We start from the raw sequence: 13,556 nt of genomic DNA, 5'->3' as shown, positions 1-13,556 counted from the left end.
TTTTCCTTATTCTTAATATCATGAATGTCATACAAATCTACGCGAATCAACTGATGTCCAGTCTGTCCTTCCGGAGTGCTCACGATGTACAGCTGACCATGTTCCAATATTGTCATGTATTGGGATATTCCATCGTTTTGCTGTTTCGAGGTTGAAGCAAAAAGCGCGTCCATATCTCCAGATGTCGATTCTCCTGACGATGCAAAAATCTCACGATCGATATTCGGCGCATCGATAAGTGTCGCCATGTGACATCTAACGTATTCCTTCAAATCGTGTAACCATTCGAGGTATGTATTTTTCGTCATGAAATCTTCCATAAGCAAATGATGCAATACTTTGCTCTCGGAGGTAGAAAGGAAACGATCCAGCTCTTCCACAGAATACGTAGAATTCAGCAAACCTCTCGTTTTCAATACATTCAAAAATGACATTAATGCATCTTTCATCGTCTTTGCCTCCCTCATACGTATCGTATTCGGATCTATCTTTCGCTGATATACCATATAGATCTGTATACATCCAATCATCATTCGCAGATTTTTTACAAACGTATTGGTAATCCACGTCTGATGTATTAAATCGATTATAGAACCCATAAATGTTTCTTCGAACACATCTTCCTCTTCCTCTTCCTCATCTAATAGTTGTTCAAACGATTTCTCAGTGGATCTCGTCGTAGCTCCTCGACCTCTTTACTTCGAGACTCCATCGTAGTAGTACACAAATAATATTGATATGTTCGAAACCAAAATATATGTATGACGAAAAAAAGCCTCGCCCATACGCATTTATATACTATTGTCCATCGGACTTGTTGACGGATGTGGTTTCTATCGAGGATGCAAAAACTGCATAAAAATAGACACCCTTACGAAGAGTGAAACAATGTCATACGAGAGAGAACGCATCCTAAAAGAGAATGCAATAATGTCTTATCACATCTTTGTGGTATCTATCAAAGTGATAGAACTGCGCAAAACTGCATAACGGAAAATCTTTGAGGGCTCGACAGAGGATGCATGCGGTATTAGACAAAAACTATTTTATAAAATTGCATAAAAATAGATTCTTATCGTATCCTTTAAGAACGCGGTGTAACTGTGGAAGAGAAAATATCATTTATTGTTTCGTTTATCTTTTTTTATTATTAAACTAACAGCGACCGAACGCGACGAACGAAACGTTTGTGCGAGCGAGAGCGACGACTTGGTGCGAGCGAGAGCGACAGGGGATGAAACATATGTAAAACTGCGTGACGGATTTCGCTATCCTTTTTTTTATTACTTTTTTTTTATTAAACTAACAACGATCGAACGCAACGAAAACGTTGGTGCGAGCGAGAGCGACAAACGAAACGTAACGTTGGTGCGAGCGAGAGCGACGGCAAAAATGGAGGACCGTATCTTTAAGGAGGTAAGACTACATTATTATATTATATTTACAGCGAGTGAGAAACCGGACGTTGATGCGAGCGAGAGCGACAGCGCGCACGCGGGAAGAAAAACGCGCGAATCTCCTCAGTCGCTCGCCCGCTCTCAAGCCGGATCGTTGTCGTCGCGACGCGTCACGCCGTGACGTCGCCAGCTCACACATACATGCGCCCGTGGGGACGGGGGCCGGGAAGGAAAACCGCGAGAGGTGGTGGGAGGCCATAGCAGCTTGCTCATTGGCTGCCCCCCCGCACCACAATACCCCTCACGGCCAGTTTTCCCCCCGGCCCCTCACCCCGCGGCTTGCCCCCATGGCTTAGAATATACATAGATATCCTACTAATATGTTATGTAGAAACATTATAGGAACCTTATAAAAAAAATGAGATCTAGCGATACCGTTTTTGAATTAGAGTAGTTTCAATCGCTGCGCTTGGCTTAGCGCTGAGCTACTACCATGTCTCCAAATTTATAATTTGATGAAATTCTCCTTCTCGCACGCTGAGCGATAATTTTCTTTGATTTCCCATCTCATTTTATATTTCTTTCTATTCGCTCATACATTCTTAGCTGGCTCCTCTACTATATATATACAACCTCTTTAAGCGACATGCTGTTGTTACATTTCAACTGTCTTCAATGCGGATTAGTATTCGTGCACACAGATACGAAACATTTTATGCGTGTGTGTATTCTCGCTATAAAAGTTTCTCTCTTCAGAGAGCATGCGCGGAGAAGCATTCATATTCATACGTTGTACGCAATTAACTTTCTAGAGTGATTGTAGCCAAAGAAATATCTTAATTGTTTATGATTTTTTGACATACAATTTTTTTATGCATTCATGTTAACGCTTATCCTTTATATTCTTATAAATTATAAACAGAAAAGACCGACACGACGATCGTGTATATCAGTGCATATCGCAAAGATTTGCACATTTCGACGCGCTCCCCACCACCGCTCGAGGCTCGGCGGATCGAGTGCTCACGTGACGTTAGAATGCAACTCTGACTTAGGAACGTCTCTGTAGCTTAAACGTAAGTAGATATACTAGGCGGGTTCTAACCCAGGGGCTAGAGGGGAATGCGGGGTGCGGGGAAGTACTTGTAGGCGCGGGGGATACCTAACGCGGGGGAAAGAGGGGGACAGGTCTAGGCTCCTACACAATAGGACTCCTACACAATAGGGCTCCTTTTTTTGTTATCAAAATTTGACCATGTTTTTCTTTAAAAATGCATTGATAATAAAGGTTTGAATTTGACCATGACATATTTTTCTTTTCTTTAAAAATGTATCGATAATAAAGGCTTGCATGTTAGAGAAAGATAGAGCGCGCGTGCTATGAGTGAAGAAAGAATGGAAGAATTAATAGAGTACGAGTTTCTTTTGTATGATGCAGTTTTTTCAATTTTTATGGTTTTTCCTGGCGCGTCGAGGCAAAGGATGGGAAGTAAAAGACAATACACATGAAATAAGGCTAACAAAAAATGTTTTATTTACATCTTATTACACCGGTTTTCATACTTATTAAAAACTAAAGCTAATAGTTCACAATCAATGAGCTGCTGTCCATTGAAGATGTCGCTATCACATATAATGTTCTCAGATGCGATGTTGGAGAATCGCGTATACTTGGTATCTACCGTATCGACGAGTCGAGCTAATCGTTCGAACGTTACATCGATACACCCGTTAAAGTCAAACATACGGCGTAGCATCGTTTCGATCATCATAATGCGTACCGATGAAGAATTGAGACGTACGACCGTAGCATAGTTCAGCATGAAAACACTGACGATTAGCGGTCCAACGCTTATAAAATTATCCTTGTATTCGTTTCGAAACAGCTTGTAAATATTTCCTCGCTTCTCGTAGAGGCTCTTCCACATTTCGAGAGACAGCGATAGTTCGTGTCCGCGATGATCTCCAAGGGCGATCTCCACGTAACTCGGTGGGCCAACGTTGATTCCAATTTCCAAAAATTTGTAGCCCGTATTCGTTAGATCGTAACGTCTGCTCAGTAAACGCACCGCACGATGCTCCGTACTGTGTACACACATAATGTTAAAAAACGTTTCTTTTGTGTATAGAACGTTGAAACATACATGTTATATTCCTTCTTCACATCGTACGATGCACTGCTCTCTTTAGCGTACATTTTTTTCAGTCGTTCGTACAAGCGGGTATCGTAAAACTGATTGCATCCGTGTAAATGGTAATACTTCTGGAATCGATGAGAGAAGACAGGTCCTCCCCCCTCTTTCCAAGAATTTCGAACATGTTGCGACACGTTTTATCAAGTCTTTCTACGTATTTTCTTTGTCACGAATTTATACATACGTTTATACATACGTTTATACACACGTACATACGTACATACGTTTATACATACGTTTATACACACGTGCATACGTTTATACATACGTTTATACATACGTACATACGTTTATACATACGTACATACGTTTATACGTACGTTTATACACGCATATATACGTTTATACATACGTTTATATATTACAAAGGAAGGGAAAAGAAATATATAATAAATACGTTAACGTATTTTTATTTAAAAAATTCTTTTGCAACCACCAGTTATATATTTTCAATACATTTTGTAACGCGCAATTCTTAACATGTTGTCCACATCGTATAATATTAGTAACATCTAGATTAGATAAAGATTCCATGTGTTCTGTCGTAAACTGCATCCAGGGTCTCAATGTACATGCGTTCTCGCTCATCATCCAGAAGCAAGTTCCGCAGCCACGTTCGTTTCTCGCGTCCCTTGACATACATGACAGCATCAATAAATTTTAATTTCATCAATTAAGTAAAAAAAATCCTATATTCGATCAAAGCTGATCTTATTCCCTAAATATTTCGGTTTGAATTTATATACATACGTACATAGACAATTCTATAAGCCACGCAATAAAGTCCTTTTCAATCTTGAAACGCAATCATGGATGGAACTACAGTGGTATTATAAAATTATGTATTACAATTTTGTGTTCATACATGTTCCCTTAAAAAAACGATATTCATTAGTTGTTGATCAAACGGATGTTCACTTATTTATAATCATTGGCGACAAGTATTGTTGAAGTCGGCACGCTTGATTTATGCGAAACTGCAAAATTGTGTTTCTACGTATCCAACAGAGTAATCTTACCGCAAAACATGTTGAGATTCATTATTTTCCGTAGAAAAAAATTTTTATATCACACTTATGCAAAATCGTATCTAACGTGGTCACAACTGCCGTACATTGACGTTTCACCGAGAAGAATTTATGCACTTTCATCTGTTAAACTTAAATTATCAACCGAAAAATGCTTTACTATTATATCGTGTACCCACTAACACATGTTGATAGTATTAGTGAACTACAATCAAAACATTTATGACAATTATCAGATATTATTAACAGATATTAAACCATCGTCGAACGTCTATCGAATCACTGTCAAAAACATCTTTCGAATTAATATCAAACATCTATCGAACCGTTATCGAATGTCTGTCGCACCACTTTTAATCCTAACTACACACTGAGTTCCCAGAAACCTCAACTTCAATTTCTAAATCGAGATCTTTTCGTATTTCTTTTCTTTTTCTTTGAAACAACAGTCGTCGAACGGTACCGCCATGTATCGTGTTCAACGAATAGAACCATATCAACGTCGACAAGATGTCCGAAATTGACCCGAGTATGATTAAAACATCGCGTCACGCGTATGTAAAACGTATGCACATACGTACATACTACACATAGCGTACATTCTTCATTTTAAGGACTTACAAAATTAGCAGAAATATGACAGTGGTCTGTCAGACTGACGTAACCTTTGGTGTATTTTTTAACATTACAGTTCAAAGTTAAATAACTGACACACTAATATCAATGGAGCAATTTATTACAAACGTCTGGATTTTAATCGAGTCACTTTCAATGCACATTTCCTTTCACAAAGATTTGTGAATTAATTTTCACGCTGCGGGCCTTGTACAGATTTTCTTTATTATTAAGTATTTATATTTTCTCAGCTATATATTTTGGTATTTTTATTATTATTATTATTAAATCCTCACTTCTAACAAGCTATGCTTTAATAACGTTTATTATTTCCAAGTCTGTGCAGTTCTGAATATTTTTGTTAAATCATACAGTGTCATCTTAAAATATATTAGATATCATATTAGATTTATTATTGTACATTAATGCTGCTTTATTATGTATATTTTATATTATTAATATTTTAACTGTTTTATACGATTTTAGACATTTTGCTCATTGGATAACTAAAAAAGATATTGAAAAAATTGCAAAATGGTAGAGGACTCAGTTTTTTATAGAAATAACACTATATGATTAATAGGGCGTTATTTCAGTTTTATAATCTGTATATGTACATATACATACATATACACATATATAGGGTGTTCTGAAATTCGAATCAAAGTATTATATAGCAAGAAAGATCTCGAAAAATTAAGTTAAAATGTTATTTGTAAATTTTTATTTTAAGCAGAAATTTTTGAAATATGAGGATTCAAATATAACGAGTTACAGCCTATATTTAGATGATCACTTGAATTAGTGAGTGCGTTGAAATATACGCTTACTTACTCTATAATACATATTACCGCATATGCAACTCATCGGCAGGTAGCCCTCTAAGCATAGTCTGTAATTAACCATATTTAAACCTTTATTATCACAAAAATTACTGTTAAAAATAAATAATTACAAATAACTTTTTCACTTAATCTTTCGAGAACTTTCTTGCTGTAGTACGTAGGCTGCTGGCAAAGTTTCTGCAAACAATATGAAAAAAAAACATGTAAAATTCGGTAAATGGCTTTATTGTTTTTAGTAGTATTGTTTTTAGAAGTATTCGCCTTTAAGATCGACATTTTTGCATACGCTCGAACCAATTTTCAAAGCATTTTTTTCACTCTGAGACTGTAACCTCAGAAATCAGTGTACAAAATGTTTCAACAGCTGCTTCAGGCACTCAAATCGCTCACCACGCATCTTCTTTTTAATGTTTGGGAACAAAAAGAAATCATAGGTGATAAATAAGGTGAATACGGACAATAAGTCATCGATGCGACATTTTTACTGGATAAAAAAATCAACAGTTTGACGTGCTGTGTGACAGCTGGCATTGTCATGATGAAGGATGATGTGATGATTTCGGTTTGTTCTACGCAATTCATTTATGATTTCTGGCAAACAAATTGTTGTATACTAATCTGTATTTACAGTCCTTCGATCCTCTAAAGTCACGATTGCCACATGCCCGGTATAACTGAAGAAACAAGCAACCATTTGCTTGGCAGCACTGCGTGAACAAACAACTTTGGTTGGTTTCGATTCATTTTGAAATACCCCAACAGTGGATTGTTGTTTACTTTCGGGCTCATACGAATCCATAGATCCATGTTTCCCCAGTAACGATATTGTAGACCAAATTTGATCGACCTCGGTTGAATTTCTTGAGCATTTTTTTGCTCCATTTAACACGAGCCTGTTTTTGAGCTTCGGTCAAATTGTGTGGGATCCAACGATTGCAAAGTTTCCGTACGCTCATGCAAGTGATCATGCAAAATATGTATTGCTCATGTCAATGCCTAAGGATGCCTGAATCTCGCGGTATGTTATATGCCGATCTCGCTCAATCATTTCACGCACAGCATCAACATTAGTGGCAACAACAGACGTGGATGGACCTTCACGGAATTCGTTACAAAGAAAGGTTCACGCTGGAATTCGGCAAATCAATTTTAAACAGTCCTTGGATGGTGCTTCATCCCCAAAAGCCAAATGAAGTCGATCGATGCATTGTTTCGGAGTTAGATTACATTTGTAAAAAATCATTGCCCGAAAATTTTTACGCGAAATTTCCATCTTCTCACAAAAGTAACTTCTTTTAAAATACTATGCAAACAAAACTAGTTGGCTTGGGTACAAACTGTCAACTGAATTATAAGTTTAAAACGTCTAATTTTACGGATGTGATAGTAGCAGAACATTGGCGCCACTGGAAGTATTAGATTGCAGAAACTTTTCCAGCAGCCTACATATTCTGATTCGCGCCACCCTGTATAACTGTATATACAAACATTAAATTAATTTTTATACGGTTACATGCATATACAATATTATTTATCTATTATATTAAAATAATAAATAAATAATATCATAATATTAGGTATAGTAAAAAGAAATCCATTATTTTCCAATAGATGGCTTTAGTAATCTGTATCTCGTCTACGATACACAATATAATAGTAAAGCATTTTTCGGTTGATAATTTAAGTTTAACAGATGAAAGTGCATAAATTCTTCTCGGTGAAACGTCAATGTACGGCAGTTGTGACCACGTTAGATACGATTTTGCATAAGTGTGATATAAAAATTTTTTTCTACGGAAAATAATGAATCTCAACATGTTTTGCGGTAAGATTACTCTGTTGGATACGTAGAAACACAATTTTGCAGTTTCGCATAAATCAAGCGTGCCGACTTCAACAATACTTGTCGCCAATGATTATAAATAAGTGAACATCCGTTTGATCAACAACTAATGAATATCGTTTTTTTAAGGGAACATGTATGAACACAAAATTGTAATACATAATTTTATAATACCACTGTAGTTCCATCCATGATTGCGTTTCAAGATTGAAAAGGACTTTATTGCGTGGCTTATAGAATTGTCTATGTACGTATGTATATAAATTCAAACCGAAATATTTAGGGAATAAGATCAGCTTTGATCGAATATAGGATTTTTTTTACTTAATTGATGAAATTAAAATTTATTGATGCTGTCATGTATGTCAAGGGACGCGAGAAACGAACGTGGCTGCGGAACTTGCTTCTGGATGATGAGCGAGAACGCATGTACATTGAGACCCTGGATGCAGTTTACGACAGAACACATGGAATCTTTATCTAATCTAGATGTTACTAATATTATACGATGTGGACAACATGTTAAGAATTGCGCGTTACAAAATGTATTGAAAATATATAACTGGTGGTTGCAAAAGAATTTTTTAAATAAAAATACGTTAACGTATTTATTATATATTTCTTTTCCCTTCCTTTGTAATATATAAACGTATGTATAAACGTATATATGCGTGTATAAACGTACGTATAAACGTATGTACGTATGTATAAACGTATGTACGTATGTATAAACGTATGTATAAACGTATGCACGTGTGTATAAACGTATGTATAAACGTATGTACGTATGTACGTGTGTATAAACGTATGTATAAACGTATGTATAAATTCGTGACAAAGAAAATACGTAGAAAGACTTGATAAAACGTGTCGCAACATGTTCGAAATTCTTGGAAAGAGGGGGGAGGACCTGTCTTCTCTCATCGATTCCAGAAGTATTACCATTTACACGGATGCAATCAGTTTTACGATACCCGCTTGTACGAACGACTGAAAAAAATGTACGCTAAAGAGAGCAGTGCATCGTACGATGTGAAGAAGGAATATAACATGTATGTTTCAACGTTCTATACACAAAAGAAACGTTTTTTAACATTATGTGTGTACACAGTACGGAGCATCGTGCGGTGCGTTTACTGAGCAGACGTTACGATCTAACGAATACGGGCTACAAATTTTTGGAAATTGGAATCAACGTTGGCCCACCGAGTTACGTGGAGATCGCCCTTGGAGATCATCGCGGACACGAACTATCGCTGTCTCTCGAAATGTGGAAGAGCCTCTACGAGAAGCGAGGAAATATTTACAAGCTGTTTCGAAACGAATACAAGGATAATTTTATAAGCGTTGGACCGCTAATCGTCAGTGTTTTCATGCTGAACTATGCTACGGTCGTACGTCTCAATTCTTCATCGGTACGCATTATGATGATCGAAACGATGCTACGCCGTATGTTTGACTTTAACGGGTGTATCGATGTAACGTTCGAACGATTAGCTCGACTCGTCGATACGGTAGATACCAAGTATACGCGATTCTCCAACATCGCATCTGAGAACATTATATGTGATAGCGACATCTTCAATGGACAGCAGCTCATTGATTGTGAACTATTAGCTTTAGTTTTTAATAAGTATGAAAACCGGTGTAATAAGATGTAAATAAAACATTTTTTGTTAGCCTTATTTCATGTGTATTGTCTTTTACTTCCCATCCTTTGCCTCGACGCGCCAGGAAAAACCATAAAAATTGAAAAAACTGCATCATACAAAAGAAACTCGTACTCTATTAATTCTTCCATTCTTTCTTCACTCATAGCACGCGCGCTCTATCTTTCTCTAACATGCAAGCCTTTATTATCGATACATTTTTAAAGAAAAGAAAAATATGTCATGGTCAAATTCAAACCTTTATTATCAATGCATTTTTAAAGAAAAACATGGTCAAATTTTGATAACAAAAAAAGGAGCCCTATTGTGTAGGAGTCCTATTGTGTAGGAGCCTAGACCTGTCCCCCTCTTTCCCCCGCGTTAGGTATCCCCCGCGCCTACAAGTACTTCCCCGCACCCCGCATTCCCCTCTAGCCCCTGGGTTAGAACCCGCCTAGTATATCTACTAACATCTGTAACGGAGATCATACTTTACATTATTAAAGAATATTTTTCTTGCAAAATAATTTTTATGATCTTAAAAAATCAAATATTAAATTTTCTAAAACATTTTGTCATATTAATTCTTGCCTACCAGAAACTATTCAATAATTGTTATAAATTTACATCGAAAAGTTTCTAGAATAATTAACACATTTTGTCATAATTATTCTTGCCTACCAGAAATCATTCAATAATTGTTATAAATTTACATTGAGATGTTTTTATAACAGACTTGCAAAGATTGAAATGAAGGAAATACGCAAATCTGGAAATTCCGTGTTTTCCATACGAAATTTTATAAAGTCTCAAGTAACGAAGATTCTATATCGCAATAATTATTTTCTTCTATAAGCGAATATAATTTTATCATTTTAAATAAAATAATAATTTTTTGACTTCAATCTTCGCAAGTCTATTATAGAAACTTTTCGATGTAAACAATTTATAACAATTATTGAATGGTTTGTGATAAGCAAGAATTATTATGATAAAATATGTTAATTATTCTAGGAACTTCTCGATGTAAATTTATAACAATTATTGAATGGTTTCTGGTAGGCAAGAATTATTATGACAAAATGTATTAGTTATTCTAGAAAAACTTCTCGATGTAAATTTATAATAATTATGGAATAGTTTCTGGAACCAAGAATTATTATGAGAAAATGTTTTAGAAAATTTAGTACTTTATTTTTTAGGGAAATAAAAATTATTTTGCAAGAAAACTAATTTTTAATAACGATCTTCGTACGTTTAAGCTACAGAGACGCTCTTGAGTCAGAGCGTTACGTGAGCGTCCGGCAGCATCGCCGCTGAGCCTCGAGCAGCGCGCCGGAATTGGTCCGAAATGTATAAATCTTTATAAGCACTAGTGTATATTATTATCTCTAACGACATAAATTCCGAAATAATTAACTGATCGCATAATATGCACTGAGAGATAGCTTTTTGTTAATTTAACAAGCCACTAGTACCTTTAACAAATAATTTGTGAATATGTAACAAATTGATTTGATGTGAATGTTGTTACCAATTATTAATAATAGAAGCAAACTACATTGTAGGAAATAATGGCCTTTTGTTTGAGTCAGCGTGTGGTGGAAATAAAGATCACATGATGTAGAAGATAAGTGCCGATTTATTCTGAGTCGCACGGATATAATCCTTCGCCAACGGTTTCTCTAGATTGACACCGCAGTGCTGCCAACTCGCTCTCTCTTATTTACTAGAATGCGCGCTACATTTTGCCATCTCTGACTATTTGTCATCCCAACAGAGAATAACGGAAAAGCATTACTTTACGATTTACATAACTCAAAATAAATGAAGAAAAGAGGAAGAAAGGAACAAATAATAGGAATAATCACGAGATCACAGTTACGAATTAAATTTCCACATCGATTCGAATTTGCTCCTCTTGCTTTTGATATCTTGGTCGCAGATTAGCAGCTTGCCAGATACCTCGGTAAGAGCGTAAGGTATTATATTTTGAAACCCGTCCACATCGGTGACTACGTACCTGTCGTTATCTAACTTTTCGGCTGTCTTGTACGTTCTTTTAAATACAGGTATAAGCTTTCGTGTTGCTCCTGTCGTGTTATCGAAATTCCTGATGGAAACTAAATCGCCTATTGAAATCGTGCGCTTCTTTACGTTTGCTATCCGCGTGCTCTTTGTTATACGCCTCGTATGTAATCATAGGATCCTTTGTGATCGTAGGATCCTGTCGGACGCGCATTTTCTAATCTCGTCTAAGTAATTCTCTTATCTGATCTCGTCTCGCAAGTATTCGCTCAAGTTATCTACAGGTTTACCTCGCTGTTTTACGCCGAACAATAATCGACTTGGTGTCTCGCTGGTTACTCTATTTACAGAATTGTTCAATGCATGTTCAACTTCGGGTATAACTTTATACCAGTATTTGCCTGCTGAATTGTCTGATAATTTAGTTACATCGGAATCAGAGTCTGGTTGACTCTTTCGACCTGGTCACGGAGACCTGTGGCCAATTTAACGTGTTTGATTCCCTGGTCCCTTAAGAAATCTCCAAATGCCGTACTAATGAAGCATAGGAATAGGCGATATTAAGCGATTAATCGACACATCGATGTTTTTTTTGGCTGAAGCGAATATTTTTACTTGATATTTTCTCTAATCGATTAATCGATGTCCGATTAATTTTTATCCAACATCGATTGCCAGTAATGCCATTTCTCTAGGCATTACGAACAGTACAAACAGTGAGTACTTAAACCAACTATTATTTTTGAGTTCACAAACAGAGAGAGGATTAGTACAAGATGCTAATTTAGCACTTGTTTTTTATGTTCCTGTATTAAGTAATAATTATCGCGATTAATATGTTACATATGTTTTCTTTATGTAAAGTATTTATTTCATATATTTATATATTAAGTGACTTACTTTATATAAAATACTTTATATAGTTTATTAAATATATAAAGTTTATATAGAGTTCATCTGAAGTTTTCTTATAACAAATTTATGTTTAAAGCTTGGTTTCACAAATATAAGATTAATTTTCCCGGTTCAATTTACTCTTTATATGCAATCTAAGAATTAAAAAGAGATAATCATTATTAAGTTAACCGAGAATCTAAATCCTAATTTATTATCTAAATAACTTTTTATTCTTTTATCACCAATAAAATATTTTTTTTAATCGCAGAAAGAATTTCAAAATGTCGGTCGAGAGTATTTATATATATACTTTGAATAAAATTAATATAAAATAATTCATAATAATAACAGTCATATATAGTTATTTCGTGTTTTATACTTTTCGATTTTAAATTGATTTTTTATCTGAATAATCGATTTTTGAACATCGATGTTTTTAGTGACCGAATATTTTCACATCGATGTTTTTTCTGAACATCGCCCATCTCTAGTGAAGCAACTGCCTCTATCCATAACTATTGTTTCCGGACATGAGTAATGTTCGAAATATTGTCGCAAACAATCAATCGCTTCCTTACTCAAAATTGTCTTAATCGGATACAGCTTAACAAATATTATAAAGAAATCTATTGTAACAAATAAGTGTTGTTTGATTAAACACTTCTTATTTATTGACCCCATGCAAGATGCTGAAAGGACTGTTGCTCTTAAGTATTGAATGAATTAATCCTTCGCGTTTCCCACTAACTGGAGAAAAGATAATGCATTTTAGGCAGTTCTTAAGGGGATGCTGGAGTATCCAGTTTTATCATTAAATTTTAAAAACACCTTTCTCGTAACTGTGTTTATAGATTGAAAAATCCTTCTCCACAATTAAAGTATCGACAACAATGCAAATCGCCAGCTACATTTGAATACGAAAAACGAAAGAAAATTAAAGACTTACAGTTTTGTTATCGGCTTCTGTAGTCAACACATCACAATATGTGTTGCATATAAGAGTTTCAGATCTTGCACATTCATGAAAAGTAGCTGGCGAATTGCGGAAAACCTAAACGA

At 35.5% G+C, this 13,556-nt stretch overlaps 4 protein-coding genes across 11 annotated transcripts in view; 2 read left to right on the top strand and 2 right to left on the bottom strand.

Moving 5' to 3' along the window:
- Positions 1-13,556, top strand: part of LOC105146661 (uncharacterized) — a 157,417-nt gene that overhangs the window by 33,399 nt on the left and 110,462 nt on the right. The gene's annotated exons all lie outside the window — the stretch shown is intronic.
- Positions 1-13,556, bottom strand: part of LOC105151168 (uncharacterized) — a 212,709-nt gene that overhangs the window by 157,857 nt on the left and 41,296 nt on the right. The window lies entirely within an intron of this gene.
- Positions 2,909-3,653, bottom strand: LOC147906506 (uncharacterized). The gene is made up of 2 exons (XM_087416480.1): positions 3,542-3,653; positions 2,909-3,482 (listed from the first exon to the last, which is right to left on the bottom strand). The coding sequence occupies exons 1-2, from the start codon at positions 3,592-3,594 to the stop codon at positions 2,933-2,935; spliced, it is 603 nt and encodes a 200-aa protein (XP_087272606.1). The 5' UTR covers positions 3,595-3,653; the 3' UTR covers positions 2,909-2,932.
- Positions 8,864-9,584, top strand: LOC147906505 (uncharacterized). Its single transcript, XM_087416481.1, has 2 exons — positions 8,864-8,975; positions 9,035-9,584. The coding sequence occupies exons 1-2, from the start codon at positions 8,923-8,925 to the stop codon at positions 9,582-9,584; spliced, it is 603 nt and encodes a 200-aa protein (XP_087272607.1). The 5' UTR covers positions 8,864-8,922.

Source organism: Acromyrmex echinatior, unplaced genomic scaffold, assembly GCF_024713525.1.
Source record: "Acromyrmex echinatior isolate Ae372 unplaced genomic scaffold, ASM2471352v2 Scaffold23, whole genome shotgun sequence".
NCBI lineage: Eukaryota > Metazoa > Arthropoda > Insecta > Hymenoptera > Formicidae > Acromyrmex > Acromyrmex echinatior.
This window is presented reverse-complemented; position numbering and strand designations above follow the sequence as displayed.